At 49.6% G+C, this 17,734-nt stretch overlaps 1 protein-coding gene across 6 annotated transcripts in view; it reads right to left on the bottom strand.

Moving 5' to 3' along the window:
• CNOT10 (CCR4-NOT transcription complex subunit 10) overlaps positions 1 to 17,734 on the bottom strand; it is an 83,092-nt gene that overhangs the window by 31,974 nt on the left and 33,384 nt on the right. For all 6 annotated transcript variants that reach the window (XM_008266104.4, XM_070072908.2, XM_089331221.1 and 3 more), the window contains 5 exons: positions 15,813 to 15,955; positions 13,531 to 13,617; positions 13,017 to 13,100; positions 10,106 to 10,223; positions 3,392 to 3,541 (listed from right to left, as the gene is read on the bottom strand). In XM_008266104.4, coding sequence (XP_008264326.3) covers positions 3,392 to 3,541; positions 10,106 to 10,223; positions 13,017 to 13,100; positions 13,531 to 13,617; positions 15,813 to 15,955 — 582 coding nt within the window. The remainder of the gene's footprint in view (positions 1 to 3,391; positions 3,542 to 10,105; positions 10,224 to 13,016; positions 13,101 to 13,530; positions 13,618 to 15,812; positions 15,956 to 17,734) is intronic.

Below are 17,734 nucleotides of genomic sequence, written 5' to 3'. Positions count from 1 at the left end.
ACCACAACTGGACGTCACCTTCCCCCACAACAGGAGTGAGAGAGGACACCCTCACTACAACCTGACGTCACTTTCCCCCATGACAGGAGCTGAGAGGACACCCTCACTGCCTGATGTCACCTTCCCACACGACAGGAGTGAGAGAGGACACCCTCACTACAACCTGACGTCACTTTCCCCCGCGACAGGATCTGAGAGAGGACACCCTCACCACAACTGGACGTCACCTTCCCCCACAACAGGAGTGAGAGAGGACACCCTCACTACAACCTGACGTCACTTTCCCCCATGACAGGAGCGAGAGGGGACACCCTCACTGCCTGACGTCACCTTCCTGCACGACAAGAGTGAGAGAGGACACCCTCACGACAACCTGATGTCACTTTCCCCCACGACAGGAGCTGAGAGAGGACACCCTCACTACAACCGGATGTCACCTTCCCCCACAACAGGAGTGAGAGAGGACACCCTCACTACAACCGGACGTCACCCTCCCCCACAACAGGAGTGAGAGAGGATACCCTCACTACAACCTGACATCACCCTCCCCCATGACAGGAGCTGAGAGGACACCCTCACAACAACCTGACATCACCCTCCCCCATGACAGGAGCTGAGAGAGGACACCCTCACTATAACCTGATGTCACCTTCCCCCATGACAGGAGTGAGAGGACACCCTCACTACAACCTGATGTCACCTTCCCCCACGACAGGAGTGAGAGAGGACACCCTCACGGCAACCTGACATCACCTTCCCACACGACAGGAGCTGAGAGGACACCCTCACGGCAACCTGACGTCACCTTCCCACACGACAGGAGCTGAGAGGACACCCTCACTACCACCTGACAGCACCTTCCCGCACGACAGGAGTGAGAGAGGACACCCTCACTACAACCTGACATCACCATGATTTAAAGCATCTGTTTCTTTAATTTGGTAGGTTTTTACTTCTTAAAAACATGATTGACTTTAAACATTTCAGATCAAGGATCCACCAAATGTGAGTGAATATCAAAATAAACTTCAGAGGCCGGTGCCGTAAGGCGGGGGCTGGGCTGCAGTTTCTGACGCTCGCATCCCGTATCAGAGGGCAGATGAGTCCCGGCTGCTCCACTTCTGATTCCTGCTAATGTGCTTGGGAAGGCAGTGAAGGGTGGCTCAAGTGCCTGGGCTCCTGCCACCCATGTGGGAGACCCCATTAGAGTTCCTGGCTTGGGCCTAACCCAGGTCTACATGTTGCAGCCATGTAGGGAGTGAACCAGAGAATTCAAGATTGATCTCTCTAAGGCTCTATCTCCAGCTTTGCCTTCCAAATAAATAATTTAAAAAAAAAGAGTAAACTTTAGGAGTTTGCTTAAAGAGTATCAGACATTGCCAGTGGTACCCAAGGTAAACTCTGCAAAGAAGCTACAATAAAACTAATTTGGTCTTTAAGTTTTTGGGCAGCTATTTGGTGCAGCAGTTAAGATGCCCCTCGGGACACCCGCATCTCATATCAGAGAGACCAAGTTTCAGTCCTGGCTCCACCTCTGATACGGCTTCCTCTAATCTGCACCCTGGGAGGCAGCAGGGGATGGCTCAGCAGCTGGGTCCCTGCCATCCATGGGGGAGACCTGGACAGAGTCCCGGGCTGCTGGCTTCAGAATGGCCAAGCTCGGACTGTTGCAGACATTTGGGGAACGAATCAGAAAATGGAAGATCTCTGTGCTTTCTAAATAAATTAATGGAAAAAGGACACTTAATTTTGAATCAAATATTCTGATTTACAACACTACCTTTAGTAATTACTGATTTTCAAATCCATGAAAAATAGAATCTAGCTAAATTTTTAACAATTCAAAATTACTCCTAATGCCTCGCTATTCAAAGCAACAGCACCTTCTAGAAGTCGGGATCATCGTTAGCCGTACGCAGGGCCACATGCTGTGTCTTGACCAGAGCATTCTTGCTCTTTAAGTCATGCTTTTCACTGTCAGTGTCCCAGCGCTGTGGCTCAGCAGGTTAAGCCGCTGCCTGCAGTGCTGGCGTCCCCCATGAACGCTGGCTGAGTCCCAGCTGCCCCACTTCAGATCTGGATCCCTGCTAATGCTCCTGGGAAAGCAGTGGAAGACGGCCAGGCGCTTGGGCCCTGCCCCCTCAAGGGAAACTAGGATGCTCCTGGCTCCGACTGCTGTGGCTATTTGGGGGGTGGACCAGCAGACGGATTATTTCTTTCTTCCTCTAACTGCCATTCGAAAAGTAAATTACTCTTTAAAAAAAAACCATGCTCTCCTCCAAGTAGTAACAACAACCCCCCGCCCCCGTGTGCACTCACCTGGGTCAGCGCTGCCTGCACTGGGCTGTGCACAGCTAGTAACAACAACCCCCCGTGTGCACTCACCCGGGTCAGCGCTGCCTGCACTGGGCTGTGCACAGCTAGTAACAACAACCCCCCGTGTGCACTCACCCGGGTCAGCGCTGCCTGCACTGGGCTGTGCACAGCTAGTAACAACCCCCGTGTGCACTCACCCGGGTCAGCGCTGCCTGCACTGGGCTGTGCACAGCTAGTAACAACCCCCCGCCCCCGTGTACACTCACCCGGGTCAGCGCTGCCTGCACTGGGCTGTGCACAGGTAGTAACAACCCCCCTGCCCCCGTGTGCACTCACCTGGGTCAGCGCTGCCTGCACTGGGCTGAGCACAGGTAGTAACAACCCCCCGTGTGCACTCACCCAGGTCAGCGCTGCCTGCACTGAGCTGTGCACAGGTAGTAACAACCCCCCGTGTGCACTCACCCGGGTCAGCGCTGCCTGCACTGGGCTGTGCACAGGTAGTAACAACTACCCCCTGCCCCCATGTGCACTCACCCGGGTCAGCGCTGCCTGCACTGGGCTGTGCACAGGTAGTAACAACCCCCCGCCCCGTGTGCACTCACCCGGGTCAGCGCTGCCTGCACTGGGCTGTGCACAGCTAGTAACAACCCCCTGCCCCGTGTGCACTCACCCGGGTCAGCGCTGCCTGCACTGAGCTGTGCACAGGTAGTAACAACCCCCCGGCCCCGTGTGCACTCACCCGGGTCAGCTCTGCTTGCACTGAGCTGTGCACAGGTAGTAACAACCCCCCGCCCCGTGTGCACTCACCCGGGTCAGCGCTGCCTGCACTGAGCTGTGCACAGGTAGTAACAACCCCCTGCCCCGTGTGCACTCACCCGGGTCAGCGCTGCCTGCACTGAGCTGTGCACAGGTAGTAACAACCCCCCGGCCCCGTGTGCACTCACCCGGGTCAGCTCTGCTTGCACTGAGCTGTGCACAGGTAGTAACAACCCCCGTGTGCACTCACCCAGGTCAGCGCTGCCTGCACTGGGCTGTGCACAGGTAGTAACAACCACCCGCCCCCGTGTGCACTCACCCGGGTCAGCGCTGCCTGCACTGAGCTGTGCACAGACGTTATCATTCTCCTGCAGGGCCTTCTTAAAGTAGAAAATCCCCAGATTGTGCTTGCTCATGGCAAAGTGGATGCAACCCAGATTGTTCCAGAACATACACCTCAGGCATTCACCTAAGAAAAACACAAATGAAACCGTTCATGGGAATGTCAGGGTTTGGATCCGTCATGGGAGAATCTGGCTCAGCAGGAGGAGGCAACGCAGCGTGCAGTGCAGGCCCACTCTGTCCTTGCACAGTTCACGAGGCAGCTGAAGCTCAGGACGCTCTCAAACAACCTTAAACTCCTTTTCAAAGAGAACCTCTACTAGGAAAGGTAAAAGGGACCAGTGCTGTGGCACAGCGGGTTAGGCTGCCATCTGCAGTGTCGGCATCCCATCTGGGTGCCAGTTCAAGTCCCAGGTGCTCAGCTTCTGATCCAGCCTCCTGTTAAAGCGCCTGGGAAAGCAGCAAGAAGATGGCCCAAGTGCTGTACCCACGTGGGAGATCCAGAAGAACCTCCTGGCTCCTGGCTGCTGCCTGGCCCAGTCCCAGCACCAGCCCCAACAGTTGAGGCCACGTAGGGAGTGAACCAATGGATGGAATATCTTTCCCTCTCTCTGTAACTCTTTCAAATAAGTAAATAAATTTTAAAAATACAATAAAGGTAATAAAAGAGGTGTGCTTTGGCCTAGCAGTTCAAAATGCTGCTTGGACACCTGCGTAATATTGGAGTGTCTGGGCCTGCGTCCTGGCTCCACTGCTGACTCCAGTGGCAGCAGGTGATGGTCCAAGTACTTGAACCCTGTGGACAGGGACTGAGTCCCCGCTTCAGCCTGGCCCAGCCTGGCTATTGTGAGCATCTGGGAGGTGAGCCAGCAGATGAGAGCTCTTCTCTCTCTCACTGGTGTCTACTTTTTAATAATTGCACCCGTACAGTGAAATACTACGTAGAAACTGGAAATAATGAACAAATACATCTGAAAACAGCCCGTGTGTATGTAAAATCTGAAAGGCAGACAGTAAGAGACATGGGGGGCAGAGAGAAAGCGAGAGAGAGAGACAGACAGACAGACAGACACCGACACACACCAAGGTCTCCTATCTATCTGCTGATTCACTTCCCAAATGGCTGGCCAGGCTGACGTCAGGAACCTGGAATTCAATCTGGGTCTCCCACATGGGTGGCAGGGACCCAAGCACCTGGGCCATCACCTGCCGCCTCCCAGGTGAGCATCAGCAGGAAGCTGGGTCAGAGGGGAGCTGGGACTCGAGCCCACACAGCCAGGGTAGCACGAAGACATCCTAAGCGGCGCCCTAACCTCTGCCTCAAAATCCTACTCCCAAAACACACTACAGGAAGAACACCAAGAATGCACAGAACAAAGTACACAAAATACTGCTCTTGCCTGCTACTCCTCAGCTTCCACTGTTACTCGAATCCAGAGGTCTGAAAACATCGCTGTACCCTTGTTTATCAGGCATCCGATGCCTCTCAGCCTGTACGCCGCTGCTTCCTGTGGTACAGGCGTTTCCCTAATGGTCACCACTCGGCTTTATGTTAGAGAAACCTTCTGTGACATCTGTTTCAAATATCCCTGCCCACGACGTTTATCATCTGTTTTGTGACTTGGTTCAGTATGTCTATGTGTGTTTATGTTTTTAATCAGAAAAAAGTTTAACATTGTTATGTGGTCAAATGCAGTAATCTTTTCTAAATTCTGTGGTATTTGGATTTTGGATAATGAATGTTTAGTCAAACCTTCCCTAGCACAAAATTAAACTATTCATACAGGTTTTCTTTTTCACTTTTTTCTTCTTATTTTAACCCTTCCTTCATCTTCCTGGATTTTACTCTGGTGTAATGACAGGAATCCAAGTTTTCGTTTTCTTTTTCTAAATGGCTACTTTACTTCACAGTCCATATCTTTTCTTCAATGATATCAAATGACTAGAATGACAGTTAATAAGCAGGGTATTCATTGCTTAATACTAAAAACAAAAGGTTCTACTGAGATTATATGTAATGCATATTTAAATATGGAGATTTATTTATACATACATATTTAAAGACTTGTTTATTGGAAAGGCAGTTCACTTCCTAAATGGCCACAACAGCTATGCTGGGCCAGGTGACGTGAGGAGCCAGGAACTCCATTGGGGTTTCCCGCATGGGTAGCAGGAGCCCCAGGGCTTGGGCCACCTTCCACTGTTTTCCCAGGCATGGACCTGGATCAGCTGGGACTCAAACTGGTACTCTTGACATGCGACACTGGAGGCTCAACCCCCTATACCAGAATACCAACCCTTTCTTTCTATATATGCATACATGTGTGTATACATACATATGCTCTTTTTTTTTTTTTTTTTTTTAATTTTTTGACAGGCAGAGTGGATAGTGAGAGAGAGAGACAGAGAGAAAGGTCTTCCTTTGCCGTTGGTTCACCCTCCAGTGGCCGCCGCGGCCGGTGCACCGCGCTGATCTGATGGCAGGAGCCAGGTGCTTCTCCTGGTCTCCCATGGGGTGCAGGGCCAAGCACTTGGGCCATCCTCCACTGCACTCCCTGGCCACAGCAGAGTGCTGGTCTGGAAGAGGGGCAAGCGGGACAGAATCCGGCGCCCCGACCGGGACTAGAACCCAGTGTGCCGGTGCCGCAAGGCGGAGGATTAGCCTAGTGAGCCGCGGCGCCGGCCCATATGTTCTTTTAAAAGTTTATTTATTTATTTGAAAGGCAGAGTTAGAGAGAGGAGACAGAGAGAGATCGAGAGAGAGAGAATGAATCCTCCATCCACTGGTTTACTTTCCAAATGGCTGCAATTGCTGTGGCTGGGCCAGGCCAGTCAAGAGCTAGGAACTGGATTTGGATCTCCCATGTGGTAGCAGGGCCCAAACACTCCAGCCGTCTTCCACTGCTTTCCCAGGCGCATTAGCAGGGAGCCGGATTGGAAATGGAGCAGCTGAGACTTGAACCAGTTCTCATCCGAGATCTCAATGTTGTAGGTGGCAGTTTAAACACTGTGCCACAACGTTGGCCCCTCTTCTGATATATTTTTGACGAACAAATAACAATATATTAAAGAGATACACTAAGCTTAGAAACACATTATAACGTTTCAAGGCGGTGCTGCTGGGTTACTGCACTGTGGACGACTGAAGGAAACCTTTTCCACATCTTGCCTAATAAACATTTTGTCAGCAGCAAGAAACGTCCATACATGGGAAACAAATTACATTTCAAATCCAGTAACTGAAAAATAGCATTATATAAAATACATAACTATATAAACTTTTCCCTACTACTTCACTTTTTAAAAAGATTTTTTTTTTTTTTATTTGAAAGAGTTACAGAGGGAGAGAGGAAGAGAGAGGTGTTCCATGCACTGGTTCACTCTCCAGATGGGTGCAGCAGCCAGGGCTGAGTTAGGCCAAATTCAGGAGCTTCATCCGAGGTCTTCCAAATGGGTGTCAGGGCCCAAACACTTGGGCATCTTCCACTGTTTTCTCCAGCCATTAGCAGGGAGCTGGATCGGAAGCGGAGCAGCTGGGTCACCAACCTCGCCCAGTTGGGATGCCAGCACTGCAGGTGGCGGCGTTACCCGGGACCCCGTATTTTATGCTGTCCAGCACTGGTCAGCCACGGTCTCTGCTCCTGGTTGCACTTTAGAGACTGACGGTGCCACAGAAACCTGCCTGAAGGCAGCCCTGGGCCAAAGCCCTCTCAAAGCACAGCACCTTTCAGTTTGAGAGATCCCTTTGTTTTCAGTGTCAGAGGGCTTCTGAGGGGACACTAGGACAGTCTAAGCATCAAAATTTAAAATTCGGCAGAACTAGAAATGGGTACTTACAACAAAAAGAATGCCCATGAGAAAACTACAGGAAACAAACCGCCTTCCTCCACCTTCCACGACTCCAGTGAGCTGGAAGGTGCATGAGGGCAGGTTTGCCTGCGTGTGCTCTGCTGTGTGTATCGGAACCTGCAAGGCACAGGCACACCCACACCTGCCTCACCCTGCTTCCAGCTCCTACTTCCTGCCGGTACACACCCTGGGAGGGAGCAGGAGCTCCGCGACCCAGGTCCCAGCCACCCACCCCAGAGAACAGACAAGGTTCCAGGCTCCTGGTTTCAACCTGGCCCAGCTCGTTGCTGACAAGGGCTTTTGGGGAGGGAACTAGAGGATGGACGATCTTGTTCTCTGCTCTTTACAGTGTGACAGAGAGAACAAGAGATACACAAAGACTTCTAGCTGCTGGTTCACTCCCCAGGGGCTGCAATGGCCAAGGAAGGGCAAAGATGAAGCCAGGAGACAGGAGCTCTATCCAGGGCTGGCACACGGGTGGCCCTGTGTGCCCAAGCACTCAGGCCATTTTATACTGCTTTCCCAGGAGCATTTGCAGGGAGCTGGAATGGAAGTGAAGCAGCTGGGACTTGAACCAGTGCTCATTTGGGATGCTGGTATTACATGGGCGGATTAATCTGCCAAAGCCAATCCCAAAACATTCTGAGTAGTTTACCCTCATTTCTTTATTTTTTTTGGACATTCTGCTGGTTTACTTTCCAAATGCTCAAAACAACTGGGGTTGGGTGAGGTTGAAGCGAGGAGCCTGGAACTCCATGTGGTTCTACACAGGGGGCAGCCACCCAATTACGTGAGCCACCACCTGCTGCCTCCCACGATGTGTGCTAGCACAAAGCTGAGTAGGGCTCAAACCCAGGCACTCCGATACGGGATGTGGGCCACCCAAGTGGCGTCTTAACTGCTGTCCAATATGCCTGCCCACCCTCACTTTTTAAACACCTTATTTCCCTTCTCTCTTCTCATAGTAGTAATATAGACCTAAATGGCAGCCACAATTTTTATCTTTCATGTTAACATTATTATTAAGCAATTTATTAAGACTTTCTAAACAGAGGCAAGAATAAATACAACAATTATCTTCCTACTTTTATAGCAATATTTTAGACCTTAATGCAGTTCTGGGCTCCTGGCTTCAGCCTGGCCCAGTCCTGGCTGCTGCACCAGTGGACGGATGATTGCTTTTTCTGTCTCGCTCTGTCATTTTGCCTTTCTTTTCTTTTTCTTTCTTTTTTTTTTTGGTTTTGTGTGTGTGTGTGTGTGTGTGTGTCTTTTGACAGACAGTGGATAGTGTGAGAGAAGAGACAGAGAGAAAGGTCTTCCTTTTTGCCGTTGGTTCACCCTCCAATGGCCACTGCTGCCGGCCGCGGCAGCCGGCGCACCGCACTGATCCGATGGCAGGAGCCAGGTGCTTCTCCTGGTCTCCCATGCGGTGCAGGGCCCAAGTACTTGGGCCATCCTCCACTGCACTCCCTGCCACAGCAGAGAGCTGGCCTGGAAGAGGGGTAACCGAGACAGAATCCAGCGCCCCGACCGGGACTAGAACCTGGTGTGCCGGCGCCACAAGGCGGAGGATTAGCCTAGTGAGCCGCAGTTCTAGTCCCGGTCGGGAGTGCAGTGGAGGATGGCCCAGGTCCTTGGGCCCTGCACCCGCATAGGAGACCAGGAGGAAGTGCCTGGCTCCTGGCTTCGGATTGGCGCACTGCGCCAGCTGTAGCGGCCATTTGGGGGGTGAACCAATGGAAGGAAGACCTTTTTGTCTCTCTCTCTCTTTCTAACTCTGCCTGTCAAAAAAAAAAAAAAAAGAAAAGAAATATTTTAAATATAGTTAATAGTCTAAAGAATCACATTACTCATTGCTTTTATGGGAGAAAAGCAAAAGTGTAAAAACATTATCTCAGTTGCTTAAAAGGTCTCACTTCTGGGCTGATGTGGCGTAGTGGGTAAAGCCACCGTCTGCTATGCCAGCATCTCATATGGGCACCGGTTTGAGTCCTGGGTACTCTACTTTGGATCCAGGTCCTTGTTAACATGCCTAGGAAAGCAATGGAGGATGGCCCAAGTCCTTGGGTCCCTGCACCCATGTGGCAGACCTGGAAGAAGCTCCTGGCTTCAGACAGGCTCAGTTCCAGCCTGTTGAGGCCACACCGGGAGTGAACCGGAAGATGGAAGATTTCTCTCTGCCTTTCAAATAAATAAATCAATCTTTAAAAAAAAGTCTCACTTCACAGAGCCCAAGGACCTCATGCCCTTGATATAATTTCTAAGCTAGTATTAAAAATACAAAATGAGTGGTGGGGGATGTGTCTAGTGGTTAGGACGCCAACTGGGAATCCCCGTCAGTCACATCACACCTCAGAGGGCCCAGGCTGACGCCTGCCTCCAACTCTGAACTTCGGCTTCCTAAGACAGACCCTGGGAGGCCGCAGCGACGGCTCAAGAAATCGGGTCCCTGGTGCCCACGTGGGAGATCTCAATTCCCTTCCCTGGTCCTAGCTCCAGCCTCCACTCCACTCAGCCCCCTTGAGGGGAAAGCCAGCAGAGCCAACTCTTATACTCTCTTTCAAATAAGCAAATAAAAATTACAAAGAAGATGAAAGAGGCTAAGAAAAGAGAAAGAAGTGAGGTGGCTTCTTAAGGAAGGGGTCATCAACTGAAACACCAACATATTTTAATATTTCTGCAGCGGAAATATTAAAAAATTTTATTTCAAGATAGGCATAATTCACTGAAGAGCGGTCCAGGAAAACACTAAGAAACAAAAAACCCAAAAAACAAACTCCAAAGAATAATGTATAAAAGAACCAGGAAAAAAAAATAATGACGTTTCACCAATTTTCTTTACCTGTTTTCATGAATCCTGGGTGCTCGGCGATGTTGGAACTGTTTAGGAGCTTCACAGCTTTCCGGTAATTGCCCCGCAAGTACTCGAAATTGCTTTTAAGAAAGAGAGAGGGTGCCGACTGCAAAGGAAACACGGGAGTTGTTTATTACTTGGTTTCAGGTGTCGAATGCGAGATCACAACTCCGTCCCGCGGCACTGGAACTGCTTGGGAGGATAAAGGAGTCGGTTAAGTCGTGGCCACAAACACTACAGTCCAAATTCCTCAATGCTCTCACAATCTAAAAAAACTGAAACCTGTTAAAAAAAAAAAAAAGTAACATACATTGTCCAAGATTACAGCCTGAGGACATTAAACTGTCTTCAAATATAACAGCGCCCACCAGAAGCCAATGTGAAAGCATAAACTGGCTCTTTCATCTCAGTGTTTGGTAGGGTCTGGTAAGCTCCCCTACTTAGAACCCTAATAACTGAGGGGCAGCGCTGTGGTACTGCAGGTTAAAGCCCTGGCCTGAAGTGTTGGCATCACATATGGGTGCTGGTTCGAGTCCCAGCTGCTCCTCTTCTGATCCAGCTCTCTGCTAAGGCCTGGGAAAGCAACGGAGGATGGCCCAAGTCCTTGGACCCCTGTAAAGTGTGGGAGACCCAGAGGAGGCTCTTGGTTCCCGGCTTCGGATTGGCTCAGATCCAGCCGTTGTGGCCAATTGGGGAGTGAACCAGAGATGGAAGACCACCACCCCCGTCTCTCCTTCTCTCTCTGTGTAACTCTTTCAAATAAATCTTAAAAAAATAAAATAAAATAAAATAAAAATAGAACCCTAAATAATTGAATACTTTTCCGACTAGGAAACAAAAAAGTGTCATTCCACGAATGGAGGAATTTTCTAACGGAAGCCTGATCTGCCGCTGCCAATCCTGTTTCGAGATCATGTTTTGGATTACGCCTCACCATTCAGCAGTGCTAAGAATCCCTACAGCGGAGGACCCTCAAAACAGGACCTGCTGAGAGCGCTAGAGCACCCGGAGACCCAGGACCCATCCGAGAGGACTCGCGGAACCCGTCTCAGTATTTAACCACTTCAGCTCAGCACAGGCTTCCCTCCAACTCCCAGGGCGCCCTCGGCTCTGCCTCCCACCCGCTCTCGAGTACTACTCCAAGAGATCGGGGTTATCGAGGCTACTCTAGGTGGCAGCATGTCTGCCTGAGGACCTCCCTGATTCGGGTCTGACATCATACTGAGGATTAGTATCTTCATCTTCCTCTGTGACTCTGGCCTCCTCCAAGCGTGACCAGTTAGGCCTTTCTCTCCTCGGCCTTATCACTAGGCCACAGTTGTTCTGACACCACTGGGGTACTGAGCCAGTGGCTCGCCTGGGTCCTGCCCGACATCCCTAGCTGCATCTCCTCCCAGCTTCACCCTTCTCAAGTTAACGCTCCTGAAAGCAAGACTGCTCAGGATTCCACTCCCTCCCCACATCATCTTAGAAACTGAGCATCAATGCAAGAGCAGGTGGAGGGGGTCAAAGGAAGGAGGACTTACATTTCAAATACTCTAGTACAAGTCAAGTCAAAGTTATTGTCAAGCTAAGGCTACAATTTGACTGTTAAACCTTTAATTAATGTTTTGAGTATAACACCAAAAACTCTGAAATAACTATATTTAATATTAGTAAAATGTTTGAGTGAATTATAAGAAACCATTCCCAGAACACTCAGCAGCTGTTTAAAATAGTTTTGAAAGCTACATACAGGGGCTGGCACTGTGGTGTAGCGGGTAAGGCCACCGGCTGCAGCGCCCGCATCCCATATGGGCGCTGGTTCAAGTCCCAGCTGCTCCTCTTCTGACCAAGCTCTCTGCTACGGCCTGGGAAAGCAATGGAAGATGGCCCAAGTGCTTGGGTGGCCCAATCAGCCCACCTCCGGCCCTAGCAGCCATCTAAGGAGTCAATCAGTGGATGAAAGACCTTTCTTGTCTCTCCCTCTCTGTCTTTAACTCTCTCAAGTAAATAAATAAATAAATCTTAAAAAAATGAAAGTAGTGGGGCCAGCGCTATGTGCAGTGGGTTAATGTTGTGGCCTGAAGCGCCGGCATCCCATATGGGCGCCGGTTCGAGACCCGGCTGCTCCACTTCTGATCCAGCTCTCTGCTGTGGCCCGGGAAAGCAGTAGAAGATGGCCCAAGTCCTTGGGTCCCTGCACCTGCATGGGAGACCCGGAAGAAGCTCCTGGCTCCTGGCTTCAGATTGGCACAGCTCCAGCCGTTGCGGCCAACTGGGGAGTGAACCAGCAGATGGAAGACCTCTCTTTCTCTCTCTCTCTGCCTCTCCTCTCTCTCTGTGTAACTCTTTCAAATAAATAAATACATCTTTTAAAAAAATGAAAGTACCTTGATAGGAGGTTCAATAGTATAAAAAAACCCAAAACAAACCAAAAGCTACATATAGAGGGGCAATGCTTTCTATAATTTTAGCTGAAAAAACCACCATATTAGGGAGCAGGCATTCTGCTTAGCACATGAAACATCCGTATCCCTTACAGGTGGAGTGCCTGGGCTTGATTGCCAGCTCCGGCTCCAGACTTCAGCTTCCTGCCAGCGCAGACCGTGGGAGGCAGCCATGATGGTTCATGGCACTGGCCCACCCAGCTCCAGTTGTTGTGGGCATCTGGCGGGTGAACCTGCATGCGGTAGCTCTGTCTCTGTCTGCTTCTCAAATAAATAAATGTTTAAATGTGTATTATTTAAACTGCAGGCACAGCTGAACATAGACACAGCATGAGCAGTACTTCTCAGCTCGGTAATGAATTTTTTTCTGGGAGTATACACAACAGACTAAGATCATTTAAAACTGACAGACATGTGCAGTCTAAACAGGAGCCACAAACCGGAACGCAGGGAAGGCCGCAGAAACTTACATTTCCAGCTGTGTTCATGACTGACTTGATCTCCCTTTTGCAGGCCTTCAAGGACTTCATCTGGATATAAGCTCTCACTTTGTACTGCCAAAGAAAAGATGCTCTTAGTCCGTAAGAACTACAGTCCATTTATGTACTTACTGAACTGGACCCAACCTGTTCACAACACAGTTACACCAGGTGGCTGCAGAAGCAAGTGTCAAAGTATCTTAAATATTCTATTTGAATGCAGCGTTGGAATATACACTAAAAACCCACAGAGATGGTAGAATAAAATTTATACCTAATTCCAAAGATTCCATCAACCTTTTTCTATACATATAATTTAAAAAGAAATTACATTACCTTAAGCGAAATGCATTTAGGAGAATTAATGTGCTTCTAAATCCCAACACTTCACAGCCAAGCACAGACACATGCCTTGAATGACGCCCAGCTCTGGCGACAGCACCACCCCACCGTTGCTAAGTGCAAAGAACGTGCACACACGACCCGCCTTCAGCACCAACACTACCTGATGTATCTTTGACTTCGCGGCTTCTATCATAGCTCCACTCTCAGCTTTGTGATTTGATCCATCTTTGCTGGTATTGTTACCGGTCTACAAGGAGGAAAACAACAGTAACCGAAATTGAGTATTTCTGACCATCATGTAAATCAGTGATTTTCAAGTGAGCCACTTGAAATCACCTGGAGAGCACTTAAAACCGCAGAGGCCTGAGTCCTATTCCCAGAGGTCCAGGTCCACAGCCTGGAGTGAGGATGAACCAGTCAGCAGTGCACAGGTGAGCACACTGACGAGCTCAGTTTTAACAGACATGGATATTACTCAGCCTGCCTCTCACAAACCCAGAACAGATCCTATTACTACCTACTTAAAAACCTCTGTGCTATAAACATTGCCAACAACATCAAATCCTAACTTAATTTAAAAAAAGAAAAAAAAAAAGATTTATTTATTTGAAAGGCAGAGTTAAAGAGAAAGAGGGAGAGACAGAGGTATCTTCAAAAGTATCTTTCATCCACTGGTTCACTCCCCAAACGGCCACAACGGCCAGGGCTGGGCCAGGCCGAAGCCAGGAGCCTGGAACCGTCAGGGTCCTCCGTGTGGGTGCAGGGGCCCAGGCACTTCTGCCGTCTTTCATGCTTTCCCAGGCACATGAGCAGGGAGCTGGACTGACACGGAGCAGCCAGGACTCAACAGAACCAGTGCTCACATGGGATGCCGGCGTCGCAGGTGGCAGCTTAACCTGCTGTGCCACAACGCCGGCCCCTCAAACCCTAACTTTCTAGTTCAGTGTCCAAAGATCTTCAAGCTATGACCCACACGCACACTGCCCACAGCAAGCCCTACTACTCTCGACTACAGTGCTCGGGTTCTGCCCACTTCACCGACAGAGTGCTCACACCCTTCGTGTGGAATTCTCTGCCACTTCTCTTCTGAGTGGTCAGACTGCTACCATCTTCCAAGGCCGACACGACCCGTTCCCTAACCCTCTTCTTCCCTAGCCATAAGCAGATGTTGCTTCATCTACCACCTCCCAGACCTGAGATCCTTGAAGGCAACAATTACAATGTTTTCAATTTTGTCACACCAGTGCTGAGCAGAGTATATAAACACGGGCTGAACTAAACTGTATGTCAACAGACATTAAAAGTATAAAAACAGATATATTTTACCTAATATAAAAACAAATTACTTTACCACACAACATTTAGAAATAAAGCTAAGACATTCAAGTGAAATTCCTTACACAGATACACTTGTTAGGTTGAAAAGGGTAATGAGAGATATTTATTTATTTATTTTGACAGGCAGAGTTAGACAGTGAGAGAGACAGAGAGAAAGGTCTTCCTTCTGTTGGTTCACCCCCCAAAAGGCCGCCACGACTGCACTAATCTGAAGCCATTGCTTTCCTAGGCCATTCGCACGGAGCTGGATTGGAAATGGAGCATCCGGGTCTTGAACCAGCCCTATACGGACGCTGGTGTCACAGGCGTTTTACTTGCTACCCCATAGTGCCAGTCCCTATCTGTCCATCTTGAAAACGGACAAAGTACCTGAAAAAGAATCAGGGACACGATACAATGTGGAAGAACCAGAAAGCATTATCCTATGTGAGAGAAGCCAGTCACAACAGGTCCCATGATTCCAGCTCCGTGAGACACCCAGAACGGGAACTCCCCAGAGACTGACAAATTAGGGTGGGTGTTTGGTGCAGTGGTTAAGATGCTACTTGGTATGCCTGCACCCACACCGGACTGCCTGGTTTGATTCTTAGCTCGGCTTCCCAATCTAGCAACTTGGCAGGCAACAGGTGATGGCTCAAGTACCTGGGCTCCCGCCACCCATGTGGGAGACTCGGATGAGGGCGCAGGCTCCTGGTTTTAGCCTGGCTCAGCCCTAGCTAGTGCAGGCACTGGGTGAGTGAAGGACAGATCTCTCTGTTATAAATTTAAAAAAAAAATTTAAATGGTTACCATGGTAAGTTACTACTACTACTACTACTACTACTACTACTAGTAGTAGATTAGTTGCTACCAGGAGCTGAAGGGAGGAAGAAATACATGGAGTGAGTGCTAACGGGGACGCGGTTGCTTTCGGGCAGGAGGAAACGTTTTGGCGGTGCTGACTGTGAACTCTGTGAGTATGCTAAGAAAACACTCAGTTACACAGTTTAAAACGATGAAGTTTATGGTATGTGAATTATAACTCAATGAAGCTTTTAAAATACTTCATAATCACAAACATTAACCATACTTAAATTTTTAACTCTGATCACTGTGAACACTCACCTCATTCTTCCCGTTTTTATTATTGTTGCCTTGTGATATCATTTTTTCTAGGACTGCAAGAAGATGCAAAGCCTTCTCAGCTTGGTAGGTTAATATATATAGGTCTACCAGCAAAAAACAGACCGCTTGGGCAAATTTTTCTTCTGGAAGACAAAGAAAAACAGAAAAAAGACAAGTCAATTCCAAGTGAAGCACCCATCTCAGAGCACAGCACAAGAAGACACGAAGCTGTAAGGAGCAAAGCTCAGTCTTCACTGGGCCACGGGGGAGGCAGCGTGCTGCACGCCCAGCGCCGTTCGATCAGGCATCTCCACGCCTCTCATTTCAGGGACTCCAGTGACGGGACCCTCTCTGGAACACCGGCCATGCAATGCAGAGCGCTACGTTGCGTGGTAGATGATCGGCTGCTTACTACACGTGCGGTCTTTGTATACCATCTACCACTTTAGGCCTCACTGGGCTGACCTGCAGGCAGAGGGTGGACCATGGGTTATCTCAAGGCTCCCTCTAGCTATAAAAAGGCCGTGACTCCAGGAAACAGACTGCCTGCCCTTCTGGGTCACAAAGACAGAAAAATAAAGAGTTTGATTAGACACAGAAGACGCGGGGTGTTGTCTGTAGACACTACCAGGAGGAAAACAGACACAAGGTCTGCAGGGGAAGGAGGACTCAAAGGAGACACTGGTGTGGCCTAACCCGCTTTCAAGAAAGAAAAGGAAAAACGTAAAGGGAAAGTCAGGCCCACAGGGCAGCTGCTGGAACCAACAACAGAACACTTCCAGGGCCTCTGAAGAGCAAACGCCATTTCCACGTGGGGTGGACACAGCTGATGGGCAAAGCCAGCACAACTCTGTGTGCTCTGACCCTCCACACCTCAGGAAGCCTTCCCCCAAGGCAGCCTTGTTTTACCTGTCCCGCCCCTGGCTACCTCTGACTTTGTCCCCTACCATTCTCCCCATCTAGCTCCAGCCACAATGATCTCTCACTGAACACTGCCCCTGGCGTCGGGTCCTCTGCCCATGCCATTCTCTCTGGCTGGAATCCTCCCACCCTAGATCACATGGCACACCTCCTGGATTCAGGTCTCTCTTCTTTTTCTTTTTTCTTTGTTTATTTGAGAGCTAGAGTTACACAGAATGAGAGGAGAGAGAGAGAGAGGGAGGTCTTCCTTCCGTTGGTTCACTCTCCAAATGGCTGCAATGGCCGGAGCTGCACCAACCCAAAGCCAGGAGCCAGGAGCTTCTTCCCGGTCTCCCACGTGGGTGCAGGGGCCCAAGGACTTGGGCCATCTTCTTCTGCTTTCCCAGATGCATTAGCAGGGAGCTGGATCGGATGAGGAGCAGCCGGGACTAGAATCGGAACCCATATGGGATGCCGGCACCGCAGGAGGAGGGTTAACCTAGTGTGCCATGGTGCCGGCCCCTTCAGGTCTCTTTTCAAACACAGGCTCATCCCAGGCCCTGACAGATTACCTCATCTGAAAGTAACACGTCCAGTCAATGGCTACCCTCTTTCCTAGTTCCAGATTGACTTCACAGCATTCAGCCATCTCACAGCATGTATTTATCATGCTGTTTTCTCCCCTAGTAGACTATAAGCTCAGGAAGGACAAAGACTACCTCTGTTTTGTTCACTGCATTATCTCCAGATCCCAAACAGAATCTGGCCCCTGGGCTAAATATACACTGCATGAAGAATCTGAGAGGTTAGGATTCCAACTCTGACTTTCTAGAAAGGGCAAAACTACAGAGAGGGAAAAAGACCAGGGGCTGCAGAGAGGAGGGATAAACTGGAAGAACTGGAAGAATTTTTAGGGCAGTGAAAATACTCTTTATGAGACCACAACTTGTCCAAATCCACACAATGGACAACACCAAAAGTGGACCTAATGTAAGCTGTGGACTCTGTTTAGGAGGTGCCGG

This window comes from Oryctolagus cuniculus, chromosome 4 (genome assembly GCF_051225735.1).
Source record: "Oryctolagus cuniculus isolate XC-2025 breed Fujian yellow rabbit chromosome 4, ASM5122573v1, whole genome shotgun sequence".
Taxonomy (NCBI): domain Eukaryota; kingdom Metazoa; phylum Chordata; class Mammalia; order Lagomorpha; family Leporidae; genus Oryctolagus; species Oryctolagus cuniculus.
The sequence above is the reverse complement of the archived record's forward strand: the minus strand, read 5'-3'. Positions and strand labels throughout refer to the sequence as shown.